General features: G+C 35.3%; 1 protein-coding gene across 1 annotated transcript in view; it reads right to left on the reverse strand.

The window, feature by feature from the left end:
- The window catches only part of TRDN (triadin), a 164,992-nt gene that overhangs the window by 35,728 nt on the left and 113,403 nt on the right, over window positions 1-15,861 (reverse strand). Inside the window, exon 9 of the mRNA XM_042782913.1 lies at window positions 7,363-7,422. Coding sequence (XP_042638847.1) covers window positions 7,363-7,422 — 60 coding nt within the window. The remainder of the gene's footprint in view (window positions 1-7,362; window positions 7,423-15,861) is intronic.

Genomic DNA, 15,861 nt, shown 5'->3' on the forward strand with positions numbered 1-15,861 from the left:
ATCTTGACCATCTGTACAATTATTTTCTAAAAATGAAATGAACAAAAACCATAAGGTGATTCACAATGTTCCAACTAATGTCTGCCTTTACCAGTTTTAATGATTCTCTCATAATGAAATTACAACTAGACTACTTTCACCCTAAGGAGCATGACCGAGTTATTACTTGCAAGAGTTCAAGAAAGCCGCCACAGGCAGACTCATAGCCTTTCTCTCTCTCTTTTTCTATGTGTGTGTGTATCTTTTCCTCTCTCTTTCTCTTTGATACCCACCCCTTAACACAATTTCCCTTTCCTCTAAATCAGGTGGCTAAGAAGTACTCAAAACACCTTCTGTAATATTGACTATCTACCACCATGAAATCCAGTGGTGGGGTTGTTAAGTTATTGAAAGGCAACAGAGAAATATTTTCAGAGGGGAGATCTTCAGATTCCATAATAACTTAAAATTATATCATGTAGATATCTGTCTACTCTAGTTGCCCAAAGGTCAAACTTGTTATATACGTTTACTCTAAAGTTTTAAATAAAATTTCCTTAAATTATCAATTCAATACAGTCTGAGTCAATACAGAAGAATTTTAATTAGATATAACAGCATGATTTTAATACTGCCTTATTAAAATGGTCTTTGTAATTGAGGTGGACACTGTCACTGAGCACAGGATAGTGCACATTCGCTATGGAGAATTAGAAAGAACAATTCAATTCACTTCAGGGATAAGCATAAAATCTTAATTTAACATATGTAAAAAAGGTCTCGGCAGTATTTCATTTGATGGAGTAAGAAAGCAAAACTTGGGGCTTACATCATTGTGTCAGCACATTTTATCAATAAGATATTTTTTATTTGAACTGCACTGCAATTTAGAATACTTTTGAGGGTGTGACAATAACCTATAAAGGAAATATTGAATCTCAGGGGGAAAAATCAAATTATAGTTTTAAAAACTCATTACCAATAATTAATAATGAACTCTAGCTAAACAATAACAGGTGTTCCAGTAATCCCAAACAGAGGCAGATGGAAGCACAAATGTTTTATAAATAGTGAATACATGCAGAGCAATAAACTTTGCAGAAATTGTTTTATTCTCTAATTGTCAGTCAGAGTCAGTCTTACCACTTGCATTTTCTCTAAATTAATATGCCCAGATTTTATCTGTTTCTCTCTATTTTAAAAAATGCAAGCCATATTTAGTGCTTTCTCACTCCATCTTGTGCTGTGCCTCACCAACACATTTTATTGAACTTTCCCCCTGTGCATTTATGAAACAACAAGTATACTATAGAAGCTCCTATTTTTCCCATTTCTGTGGTGCCTAAGGCATTTGACTGCTAACCAGTAGCCTGGTGGTTGAAACTCAGCACTCACTCCTCAGAAGGAAGGGTGGGCAATCTACTTCTGTGATGATACCATCTCAGAAACTCAAGGAGGGGTGACTATGAGTTGGATCAGACTCAATGGCAATGAGTTTTGTTTTTGTCTTTTTTATTCCCCTTCCACGCTATGGAAAATCAATATCATTATAAATATTTTAAAATTTTGTGTACATTATTGCAATAAATTTTCTAAATGTGAATAGAGGAAATGTACTAAAGCTAGAAAATCAATAAAATGTGTTAATAAATTGAAATGATAGAATTTGAAAACTATTTTCAGGAATTAGAATATCACACCCATAAGAGTTTAGAATCAGTATGTTCACATATGTCTTTAGACAGTCACTTCCTGCATGGCTGTTAGCAGATTCTGATTCTGTGTGATAGAGAACTCACACAGAGATGCTTCTTTTTGTTTTCCTTCTGACCTTAATCTGTTGTCATATTACCAGAAATAAATGGTAATTTTTATAACCATTAACCTGTTGGCACCCCTGACTGACTTTGACACTGCATGTCTATCTTTGTTCTCTAATTTTCTTAGAAATCACATCTCATGATCATGCAACTGGTTAAGCGCTCGACTGCTACCCAATAGGTTAATGGGTCAAATCTACTAGCTGCTCCGTGGAAGAAAGATGTAGGCATCTGCTTCAGTTAACATGTACAGCTTTGGGAATCCTATAAGATGATTATACTCTGTCCTATTGAGTCACTGTGAGTCAGAAGCAATGGCAATAGGTTTAATTTCAGTTGCGTAGAAAACATTATTTTCCTCAGATAAAGAAATTTAGAGGCTAATCAAATATAAATAAAATAGAGGTAGGCCCTGGGTTTATGAGCGTGATAATCAATACATGTGTTTTTAAGTCAAATTTGTAGGTAAATTGGAATAGGTTCATATGGTTCTTATTTAGCCTTACTTTAGTGCAAGATAAGCTCCAAGCCTTTTCCCTGACTGAAAAGGTGCACATGCAGGAAGTGAAAGTGATTATGATGAAGAATTTGTTGTGAGTAGGGCTGGTTCAATCATGTGAAAGTGAGAGCAAATTTACGTAACATTAAAGGGTAAGTACGACGGCACATAACAACAACAACAACAACAACAGGTTGTCCTTAATTCAGAAGTTCTTAACATAGGGACTTTTTGTAATGAGTAGCATAGTGGCTAAGACACTTGCCTGCTAACCAGACGGCTGGCGGTTCAAACCCACAAGCCACTCCTCAGAAGGAAGGTTGGGCAATCCTACTTCCGTAGTGATACTGCCTCGGAAACCCAAGGAGGGGTTGCTATGAGTCGGGGCCGTCTCGACGGCACATGACAACAACAACAACAGTGCTGCTCTAACAGGAAATATCACAATGAGATGGCTTGAACAAACAGGAGTTTATTCTCTTTCAGTTTTGGAGACTAGAAGTCTGAGTTCAAAGTGTCAGGCTCTAGGGGCTGGGTGAAAGCCCTTCGACCTTGGGCTTCAGCTCTGTCTCTTGACTCCCAGCCCACTGAACCTGAAGGCTTTCTTCACGCAGGCAGCTGCTGGCTGCTGAGGCTGACAAACCCAAGGGCAAGAAGTAAAAAGGCACAGACCTGATGTTACCAAACCACATGGCAGGCCATTAACTGAAGTCCACTGAAAGTCACGAGATCGGCAGAGCATGGCAGGCTACTGAATGAAGACTCAGCTACATGCAGGGTTCAAGTTTGCCAAAAAGCTGGAGACCTTCCTTAAAGTTACTTCTTATACACAAGAAGCAGACCATATCCCTAAAGCAGCTACTCAGCTTCCAATAGATTCCACCATGCAGTTAATTACCAATCTCACCATGAGAATAACTACATCCAGCTGCCCAGTCAGTCAGCCAGGCCCAGCCAAGTTGACACACAAACTTAACTACCACACACCATAAATGAACAAACTCCACAGACAACCTTTTTTCTCAAACTGAAATAATGATGTGTACAGTGGTGAATCAAATGAATTAAGTAGTCATATAATATTTGTCCACCACTCATCTGCCAGTTTTTCATACTGTGATTTGCATGTGACTCTGATGCTGAAAGCTATTCCACTAGTATTTCAATACCAGCGAGGGCTCTGGTAACAAAGTGCCTAAGGCCTTTGACTGCTAACCAGAAGGCTGGCTGTTGAAACCCACCAGCCACTCCTCGGAAGGAAGGTTGGGCAATCTACTTCCATAGTGATACTGCCTTGGCAACCGAAGGAGGGGTCGCTATGAGTCAGGTCCAACTTGACGGCACATAACCACAACACAACAACAACGGGGTCACATATGCTGGACTGGTTTCAACAGTTTCCAGACAAAGACAGACTAGAAGAAGGACATGTCCATGTCCACTTATGGAGAAATTGGTCACTGAAAACCTCATGGATATCAGGGAAACATTGTCTGATATAATGCCAGAAGATGAGACTCTCAGGTGGGAAGGTATTCAATATATGACAGGGGAAGAGCTGCCTCCTCAAAGTAGAGTCAACCTTAATGACTTGGATAAAGTAAAGCTTTGGGACCTTCATTTGCTGATGTGGCATGCCCTGAAATTAGAAGAAACAGCTGCAAACATCCATTAATAATTGAAACATGAAATGTATGAACTATGAATCTAGGTAAATTGGAAGTTGTCAAAAATGAAATGGAGTACTTCAAGATTGATAGGGTTTGGTGAGCTGAAAGGGACTGGTATTGGTCATTGTGAATCAATCATATAGTCTTCTTTGCTGGGAATGAAAATCAAAGAGGAATGGCATCACATTTTTCATCAAAAAGAACATTTTAAAATCTATCTTGCAGTGCAATACTGTTAGTGATAGGATAATATCGATATCCCTATAAGGAAGACCAATTAATATAACTCTTATTCAAGTTTATATACTAACTGCTAATGCCACAGGTGAAGAAACTGGATTCTTATCAACTTGAGTGCTCTGAAATTGACCAAACATGCAATCAAGAAGTATTGATAATTACTGGTGACTGGAATATGAAAGTCAGAAACAAAGAGTAAACATTGGTGGTTGGAAAATATGGCCTTCATGATAGAAATGATGCCATAAATTGCATGATAGAATTTCATATGATCAATGATTTATTCATTGTAAATATAGTTTTTAAACAACATAAATGGCAACTATAAACATGGAACTAGCCAGATGGAATAAACAGGTATCAAATCAACTATATCTATGGAAAGATACAATTGAGGAGCTCAATATCATCAGTCTCAGAAGTAAAATTTTGCTGAAGATAATTAAAAAAGTGGTTGCAGCAGTACATTATAGGAAACTGCCAGAAATTTAAGCCACATCTGAAGAGGGCGTGGGATGAGGGATATTGTTGCTGATGTTGGATTGACATTAGCTGAAAGCAAATAATACCAGAAAGTTGTTTACCTGTGTTTTATTGACTATGCAAAGGCATTTGACTGTGTGGATTCTAACAAATTATGTGTAGTATTGAGAAGAATGGGAATTCCAGAACACTTAATCGTGTTCATGGGGAATCTGTGTATAGAATAAGAAGCAGTAGTTTGAGTAGAACAAGTGTATATTATGTGGTTTACAATTAGGAAATGTGTGCATCAGGGTTGTATCCTATCCCCATACTTATTCCATCTGTATGCTAAGCAAATAATCCAGGAAGCTGGACTATATGAAGAAGAACCTGGCAGCAGAGTTAGGGGAAGACTAATTAACAAACTAAAAAATGCAGAAGACACACCTTACCTGCTGAAAGTGAAAAAGACTTAAAATCTTTACTGACAAAGAACAAAGATTACAGCCTTCAGTATGGATTAGATCTCAATATAAAGAAGACAAAAATCCTCACAAATGGACCAATAAACAACATCATGAGAAATGGAGAAAAGATTTAAATTGCCAAGATTTTATTTTACTTAGATCCACAATCAGGTAATGGAAGCAGCAATCAATAAATCAAATGTTGTATTGCAGTGGGCAAATTTGCTGCAAACAACCTCTTAAAGTGTTTTAGAGCAAAATGTCACTTTGAGGACTAAGGTGCGCCTGAGCCAAATATGGTATTTTCAATAGTCTCATATTCATGTGAAAGCTGGACAATGAATAAGGAAGGCCCCAGAAGAACTGATGCCTTTGAAATGTCGTGTTGATGAAGAATATTGAAGGTACTATGGACTGCGAGAAGAACAAACAGATCTGTCTGGGAGGATGTACAGCCGATATGCTCTTTAGAAGTGAAAATGGGCAGACTTTGTCCTCTCACATTTTGGTCATGTTGTCAGAAGGGACCAATCCCTGGAGATGGTTATCACTGTAGGTGAAGTAGTGGGTCATCAAAAAAGAGGAGGACCCTCAAAGGATGGATTGACATAGTGACTGCAATGACTGGCTCATGCATAGCAACGATTCTGAAGATGGTGCAGGACTGGGCTGTGGTTTGTTCTGTTGTTCATAGGGTTGGTATAAGTCCAAACTGACTTGATGGCACCTAATAACAACAATAATTTTTTGTAGTGTGTCCTCTAAATGCTTGGAGAAAGACTTTGCAAGGTTGTTCCTTGACCCCCATTATAAATATAGGAAAACAAAAGATGATTTGTTCAAGAGCCCAATCTGAAAAATTAACAAAGTCAAAACCCTCTCTTTTTACAGTAACACTACTTTTCTAAATGTTTCCACCTAGTTTTGCTTTGATACAACATACACATGTTAATGTTAATCATTTTCACCTACTAAGACATCATTTTTTTCAATGTTTTATTTTCTCATTTCAGTTTCTGACTCATTAAAAAAGTAAAACTCGAAAAGAAAAAAACTGGAATAAGTTACTGGCATTAACTTTTCCAGAGACCAAAGTTTTCATGATTTTCTAAATATTTAAGTTCTAGATGAATTATATGCTTGTCTTAGATACTATATGCTTACTCTGTAATACATATATGAATTATAATTATACATTTTAGAAAGAGTTCCATAAAAATAGTCGTTATTGTTGTTATGTGCCATCGAGTTGGACCCAACTCACAGTGACCCCCTCCTTGGAGTTTCGAGGTAGTATCACTAAGGAAGTAGATTGCCCAACCTATCTTCCAAGGAATGGCTGGTGGGTTTGAACCTCTAGACTTCTGGTTAGCAGTCAAGTGCCTTAGGCACTACGGCCACCAGAGTTCCTTAAAAATAGTTAAGAAAACAAAATATAATCTGCTTTAACCATTCAGCTTCAATTAGTCTAATGCAAATTTTCTCCTTTCTTAACAGTACCATTTTAGAAATGTTTCCATAAACATGAATATAGTAGTGTTTTAAAATGTGTTTTTATATCTACAAAGGTATAGTATTTGCAATCCAGTTATTCATACTTAATTAAGATATTAGTAAAGTATCTCTTGTTATACCATAGACAGCACTTAAAGGCATGAGAGATGATAAATAAATAGCTTCCTGATTTTGTTGATCCTTAACACCGAGATTTACTATCTCCATCAGTAGCCGTTCTCTGGAGAGATTAAACCAAGCATAAGAATAAGTGAGGAAACCAAAAAGATTTTAAGGGGTGGGGTTGAGAATGATTTTAAATATTTGAAATGAGATGGATTTTAATATAAATTTTGTTCTCTACTAAAAAAAGAAAGATACTTTTATTGTCATAGATCTTTTCTTCTAGTTTACCAAGTATAAAATAAGATGATTCACTGCTTCATTCAAAGAGATTATTAAAGATATTAGCACTTTTTGTATAGAAAGATATTAGTGCTTTTAGAGCTTCAGCTGACTTCATTTGCAACAGGCCATTCAGTAATGGAAAATAAAATTTAAAACCTTAATGCCATTATTAGTTTTGCTTTTTATTGATTTATTCTAGATCTACACATGCATTATGCGGTATTTCTAAAATGAAAATATAGTTTAGTACATAAAAAAGCTAACAATCTTAGAAACAAAGATTATTAAAACAGACAAGCACACAAATTGTTTTGGAATACCTGGTTTCAAATCCCCATGGACAAATATGTCAATCATATACCGACAGAATGCATACTGATCTGACGGAGTAGAAAGAAAAAGAGCAATGAGAACATGTCATCAACACCTTTCTCTTATCTAGGGAGAAATGGTTTAACAAAACAGATAAGTAACATAGTACAATTCTATTTTGGTTCTTTTAATATTTTCTGTGAAGGAATGATTTGCACTCATATGAACACACAAGGAAAAAAAAAAAGACATAAATGTAAGGCTACATTAACATTTCATACAAAAAGAAGAATCTTAAAAATTGAAACAGACCAATTCAGGGTAATATTGTATGGCTGCTTTTAAGAATCAAAAGTTTTTTCAAGTTTATTATAAAAGTCATCATATTAAAGCAACTTCTCTCCTTATCCTTTCTTATACTTCCAAAAATGAAACAGAAGTTCTATAAAAGGAACTGATTTCCAACTTGGAATGTCTTATAAAATATTCACTCTTAGTTTCTCTGCTAATTGTCTAAATGGAACTGGAGAATATTTTCCAGAAAAGGCCAGCAGGAAGGCTAACCCTTTGCAGCCTGGCAGAGGAACTATGCTCTTTAATTGGAATAGTTAATCAGAGACAACAAATGCACAGTGCCAACTGATAACACAGCTAGGCTAATTAATTGAGTAATCTTTATAAGGAGATCATCTTATGGTCTTGACTAGTTTATTGTCTATGAAAAAAAGTCAAAAAAAAATAGGTTAGAATATGAGCATTTGAGAGAGATTAGTCAGAAATTACTCAAGATTTTGTATCATCTTTCTCCTCTAAATTAAAAGCATTTCATTGAAATTTAAATTCTCATAAAATTTAAATTCTACTGAAATCACTCCATCCAAATCTCAGTCAAGGAATCATTCTACAAGTTTTAGCATATCTTATTATATGTTTATATAAAATTTACGTTGTTTTTGTTGTTGAGAATATGCATAGCAGAACATACACCAATTCAACATTTCTACATGTACAATTCAGTGACATTGTTCACATTCTTTGAGTCCTGCAACCACTCCCACACTCCTTTTCTGAGTTGTTCCTCCTCCATTAACATAATCTCACTGCCTTCTAAATTAGCTTTCTAAAATCTTCCAAGTTTCTGTTGTCAACTTGATCCCACATAGATAGGTTTTAAAAGACTACAATTTTCAATTTAGACATTCTTCACTAGTTAAGTTAAACTACCACTTGATTTTAAGAAAATTTTAGAGGCTATTTTTGGTTTACAATGATCTCAGTATACTAGTTTCAGGGAGTCAACCAGTTGCCATGGCTCCAGAAATGACAGATTCCATGATAATTTAAAAGTCTCTTCTACCTTTTCCCCCTTTTGATCAGGGTTCTTCTATAGAAACTTTGATCAAAATATTCAATAATTACCCATGTATCTTTTTTACAGTATATTGTTTTTGTGTGCCACTGAGTCAATTCTGATTTATAGTGTCCGTGTATAACAGAATAGAATGGTGCCATAGGGTTTCCTAGTCAGTTTACGAAGCAGACTACCACATCTTTTTTTTTTTTTTTTTGGGGGGGGTTCAAACCACCGAACTTTCAGTTAGCAGGAGAGTTAACCATTGTGTCATCAGGGCTCCTTTTTTTAAAGTTTGCATATTATGAAATGAGTGTTTTCAAGGTTATTTACATTTTATTATACTCCCAGTATAGATATTATATTAACTCAACAAATCCAAAGACAATTTTAGGAAAAAGAGATTTTATTGAATTTATGCAACAAGCTTGTATTTGCTCCATATCATTTATATCAAGTATATGAAATAATAAAACTTAAGTTACTATATAAATACACATTCAAGGATTTTCTTTAAACCTCATTCTTTTTAGAGTATGAACACTTTATGATAAGACTATGCAAGGTCCTTGAAAAAGTAACTATAGTAGATTAAAAAAAAAATATTTCCATTAATGATAATATGGATAGGCCAAAACCCATAAATTACAAAAGCTTTGCTTTTTGAAATTGGAATACATTTTTTCTCACAGATGAAGTGGGGATTAGGATGTGAACTAGTCCTCAGATTAGTACATAAACCTACTTGCCCCATGATACATGAAATAGCCAAAGCTTCTGATGCCAGGACCTATGGTATAGGAGAGAAATAGTATGAAAAGTAGAGGGAAATTTGTTTCCTGGACAAGATCATTTTCATTATCAAAATTCCTACAGTGAATAATTGGACTCCCAAACAAAGTAAAATGAATAGATAGATAGACAGACCGATAGACAGAGTCCATCATCCAAAAGCCCATGAGAGCAGCAGTCAAGAAACCAAACAATGTATGGCATTGGGAAAATTTGCTGCAAAAGACCTCTTTAAAGTGTTAAAAAGCAAAGATGTCACCTTGAGGACCAAGTGTGCCTGACCCAAGCCATGGTATTTTCAATATGCATGAAAAAGCTAGACAATGAGTGAATAAGGAATTTCAAAGACGTATTGATGACTTTGAATTATGCTGTTGGTGAAGAATACTGAAAACACCATGGACTGCCAGTAGAATGAACAAACCTGTCCTAGAAGACGTATAGCCAGAACGCTCCATTGAGAATGGCCAGACTTCATCTCACGTCATTTGATCATATTGGTAGAAGGTACCATTCCCTGGAGTAAGATATCATGAATGGTAAAGTGGAAGGTCAGAGAAAAAGAGGAAGATGCTCAATGAGATGGCCTGAGACACGTGGCTGCAGTGATGGGCTCAAGCTCAAGGACTGTGAGGATGGCTCAGGACCAGGCATTGTTTCATTCTGTTGCACATTGGGTTTCTACAAGTCAGAGCTGACTGCAGGCATCTAACAACAACAACAACTAGAAGAATGAATATATCTGTCTTGGAAGAAATTAGGATGGTAAAATTTTGTCTCACATATTTTGTCTGTGTTATCAGAAGGGAGCAGTCCTTGAAGAAGGACATCAAGCTTAGTAAAGTAGAGGGTCACAGAAAAAGAGGAAGACCCTCAATGGAATGGACTGACACACATGGCTGTAACAATAGGTTTAAACATAGAAAAGATTGTGAGGGTGGCACAGGTCTGGGAAGTGTTTTGTTCTGTTTTACGTAGGGTCTCTGAGTCAGAACCAACTTTACAACACCTAACATCAACAAAAACAATCACCAAAAAAGAATGATTCCATGGATCTGGGCTCTGAGAATGTGCATTTTTAACACTTCTAGAGTCTAATTAGATCACATTTGCAGAATCACTCCTCTAAAATCTCCAGATTTTCTATTTTTTCTACAATGATTCCCCTTGTGGCATGATAGCCTCCAGCCAGAGCAATGGAGGGATTTTTTGTTTGTTTGTTTGTTTTTAAATGTATGTCAGTAGTTTAGAAGGCAGAGATTATTTGTAATATGAAGGGTTTAGGCAACTCTCTCCAAAATATTATCATCTATGTGATGGGATGCTTATAAACATAACATGTTGAAATGTATATTGACTTAACTAAAATCTTTATGCTCCAGTTTCTTCTTTAACTGAATATTGACAATGTAATAAATGTGTTTAGGATAAAAGTAGTTAGCCTTTACTTTGAAATCCTACAAAATTCAAAGTACTCCTGCTTGAATTTATTATACCAATATTTCTGGATCAAAAACTCATTCACTTAATTAACACACAAACAGACTCAACAGCAGTGCGTAGTTCAATGAACTCCCAATTTAAGAATAGGAAATCCTTTATGAGTTGAAAGTCTATATAATCGTTCTTTAATCTAGAAAATTATTTGAGTTACAACACTAAGGAGGTTTCCGTTATTTGTAAATGATGATATGATCTTCCACTCTAATGGCACCAACACATCAACAGTAACATAAGAAGAATATTTTAAAAAATATATTGAAATAAGATTTTTCAAATATCTTAAGATGCTCATTTTTACCTGTCCTTAGTGTTGAGCTTAAACCCAAAACTAAACCAAACCTATTGCCTTCAAGTCAATTCTGATTCATAAAAACCCTAGAAGGCAGAGTAAAACTGCCCTATAGGTTGGCCAAGGCTGTAAATCTTTACCCTCATCTTTCTCCAATGGGACGGTTGTTGGATTTGAACTGCTAACCTTTCAGTTAGCAGCCAAGCACTTTAACCACTGCACCACAAGGCTCCCTAGCAATGTATAAGCATTCTAGGCAGGTGTGTATTGGGCAGCCTTATGAGCATCTTCCTTGCTTATCTAAAGACAAAACAAAAATCCAGCTTTCCTGATTATAGATGACTCATTGGGTAGAAATATGTCTAAAAACAAAAAACAAAAGAAGTCAACAATTACAATATGGCACTTTTTATCAAGAAAACCTGAACAATGAGTGATTCTCATTTTCCTGGTTAAAAAACCAAAAAACCAAACTCACTGCTATCAAGTCAGATCTGACTCATAGCGACCCCTCCTTGGGTTTCTGAGGTGGTATCACTATGGAAATAGATTGCCCAATCTTCCTTCTGAGGAGTGGTTAGTGGGTTTGAACCATCAGCCTTCTAGTTAGCCGTGACATGCCTTAGGCACTATGCCACCAGAGTTCCCACTTTTCTGGTTATGAGGTAATAATATACATAAAGTAATTTCATATTTGGTCATCACTTCTTGGTATTTCTTTCCCAAATGGACCTTCTTCAAATAAAAAACACTATCAGTTTCTTCCCTTCTTGATCCCCAGGGAGCAGTGATGGATGCCATTTAACTGCCACATTTCCAGTGTTCCCAGTAGAGTGGCAGTGGAAAAAAAATGCACTCCAGGCTCATAATGTCAATAGAGAAGGAAAAAAGAAAAGAGAAGAAATGCCTTGTGATGAGGATGGGGCACATGTATTCTATGGCTGATTCTCTGTCTGCCACAACTATTGAAATAGTTGTAAAAAAAAATAACAATTTACAAAAGAGAGAAATAAATTTAAAAAATGTAAAAATCAATAAAGTATGTAGAAGCGGGTAGGAGGTCTCTTTTTCCTTCCTCACGTATTTGTCACAAATCATCAGAAAATAAAGGAGCATTGCCTGATCTCACCTTACTTCTGCCGTAAAACAGATTTTGATTGCTTGGCAAAAACTGGATTATATGATATATAAGCATGTATGTAAGTTTATGGGAGGCATGTACATATATATGCACTGTGTTCTCAATATTTTCAGTAGATATATATTGTTGCTATATATAATATTTAGAGTAGCCCCAAATGTATGCATTTTCATGGGTACTATATATATCAGAAACCCAAGGAGGGGTCACTATGAATCAAACTGACTCCATGACAGTGAGTTTGTTTTGAGGCTATATAGTTATGTAATTGTCAGTTAGTGTGTGTACTCCATGTAAAACTCTGCTCCTGAGTGAGTGTAGTTTTCTGCGAAAGATCTGTGAATCACTAACTTAAAAATAATTTTTTTAAAAAAAATAGTATACTTTTGTCTTGCTTCTTGTTGTTGTTGTTATATGTTGTCGAGTCGGACCCGACTCACAGTGACCCCTCCTTGAGTTTCCGAGACAGTATCACGATGGAAGAAAATTGCCCAACCTGCCCTCTGAGGATCAGTTGGTGGTTTTGAACCACCAGCATTGTGGTTAGCAGTCAAGTGCCTTAGGCACTATGCTACCAGACCTTTCTTGCTTAGATATTAATAAAATGATATTGTTAGGTATTTGTTTAATTGCTTTAGAAAATTAACAGATGTATTTGTTTGGCCAGTTCTAAGAGTTTAAGTTGATTATTTACTTAATGATACCTTTAATTAATTGGTAGCTATTCTCAATGAAGGAACTCTCGAGTTGCAATGTTTGAATGATCTGCTGCAACCAGAAAGGTCAGCAACTGAAACCCATCAGAGGCTCTTCAGGAAGAGAACCTGTCAATCTACTCCACTGAAGATTACAGGCTAAGATAGCCTGTGGAGCATGTCTACTCTGGCCTACTGGGTCACTGTCAGTCAGAATCGTCAGGAAGGCACACAATAAAAACAACAACATTCTTAATAAAGGAGCTCTGAGATCACAGCAGGTAATGGTTCGGCTGTTAACTAAAAGGTTGGCCATTCTTACACACCTAGTAGCTCAGATCTGCTCAGCTATGAACTTCTCTAAAAGTTATAGGCAAGAAAACCCTATGCGACAATTCTACTCTTCATATGGGGTCACTAGGGGAATTGACTGGAAGGCACCTAACAGCAGCGGGTATTCTCAATAGGGACGGTGGCTTTAGCAATTGCATTTGTTTAACTGATAAAATCACATTTGTGCTTTTGTTGTCTACTAAATTATATTAAATGTCCTTTTATTAGATAAACAGCTCTTCATGTGGAAATCAAACCAGTAAATTAAAAATGAAAATGGAAATATAATGCTATCTTTAGTAATTTTCTGATTACTGATGGGAATCAGATACAATAGATGTGTCCTGGAAAATAAATACTATTTGAAAGTGTTCTGGAGATTTGTCTTCCTCAATAAAATATGATTAAAAAAATGAAAAAAATATATTAAAATTAACATTAAAAATACGTTTATTTCCTAGTTTTCTGACAGGTATTTTGATATCCCTACATGTAATGGCATACATTTTTGCATATTGCATTTATGGACCAAAAATAAAAATATTCTTGGCATATTTCAACTGATTTCATATGATTATTTTTCTTTTTTAAAGGCCGATTGAAAATGCAAATTTTCTTAAAGTTTTGAAATTTCTTTTAAATAATCAGTGATTAAGAAGATTAATTTTTCTATTGCTTTCTACCATGGTAAAATATTCATTAAGATGTTATCTTTATTATATCATTTTTCCTACTCAAAATATTTCATAGGTGGCACAGTTGTAAGACAGGCAATAATTAAAATTTACATTTTTTTCCAGATAATATAATAATCTTGAACATTGAAGAAACAGTATTCTAAAACACTCACATCCAAAACAAGCAAACAAAAAATGTGAGAAAATTAAATTTACCTAAATTTAAAAGCTATGGATGATTAACTTTTTTTTTAATTTTCCTTTCCTTTTACTTCTTTTCCTTTCTTTTTAAAATACACTTAAATAGTTTTTGTTGTGACATAGATAAAATTTTATAATCATTTCTTACAAATTTAATATAAAGAAAAGTGTTTTAAGGGTCAAATATAAGAGTGGATTACAGATTTTACACTTTGTACATCATAAAGGGGAAAATGTATTTCAGTGTCATTGTCCAAATAGCTTACTCAATGATAGTTTTTACATTTCTTTAACTAAAAACACATAAAAATAAATTATTTGATTTTAGCCCATTAATAAAATTATTCAAAACTACAACCCTATCAAAACCATATCAAGGGGGAAATTTGTTTTACAATGCTCTAAGAAACATTATTATAGGAATAATCCCTACATTTAGATCCCCACATTTTCAATGGCATCCTCAGGATGGTGTAGCAACCTGGAACCAGGATTGGACATGTAGAAGGAAATATTCAACAAGGGCCCAGATGTGCTGCTCTCCTAAAACTCCAACCCTGTATATTTACACAGCACCTTTCCATAATGAATTTCAAGTTTATATTCCACCTCCATTTAAATGCTGTACAGGTATGTCCTGGGTTACAAATATCCAACTAATGTACAACCCATAGTTATTAACTAACCCCCATAAACCCTATTATACTAAAAATTTGAGGTGCATACAATGGTTTGCAATAATAAACAGATGTCACTTGGAGACACCCACCAAAATATTATTGCTATTATTGTTTTATGATGTTGAAGATGTTTTAGGGTCTCCAGGAGTGGTTCTTTTGTGTTTCTTATGCATAGAAAGGTACACTATAATACTATATACCAAGACAAATTTTGACTGACATTACATATGAACCATACCTAATTGTTCCAACTTAAATACAAATTCAATTTAAAGGTAGATTTAGGAATGGGACTCATTCAAAATCTGGGGAATGCCTGTATTTCTGCGAAGTGGGGACACAAGTTTGACATCACTATCATTGAAGAGTAGCACAACACGTTAGATACTGAGATTTCTAAAGTTACAAACTTTGTCAAAGGAAGAGTACTTTCCCTGTAACAACTTGCTTATTAATTCAAATTAATTTAAACATCCTAATTTTAAATTAATTTAAAAATTAATTTAAACATATTTTCTGTGGAGCTCTTGAAGTATACTGATTAAAGCATTTGGTTGCTAACCCATAGGTCAGTGGTTCAAATTTATCAGCCCCTCCATGAGAGAAGGCAGTCTGCTCCTTCTGTAAAGATTTGCAACCTCATAAACCCTCTGGGGCAGTTCCGCTCTGTCCTATAGGGTTGCTATGAGTTGAAATTGACTCAATGGCAGTAGGCTTTGTGGGGGATTATTTATTTTCTAATTAATGTGTTCTTGCAGAGCCAATAGGAATGTATAGACTTTTGCTATGATATTTATTGGGAGCTCTGGTAGCATAGTGGCTAAGGCACTTGACTGCTAACCAGA

This window comes from Orycteropus afer, unplaced genomic scaffold (assembly GCF_000298275.1).
Source record: "Orycteropus afer afer isolate SDZICR_OR568_19922 unplaced genomic scaffold, OryAfe1.0 scaffold00506, whole genome shotgun sequence".
Lineage (NCBI taxonomy): Eukaryota > Metazoa > Chordata > Mammalia > Tubulidentata > Orycteropodidae > Orycteropus > Orycteropus afer.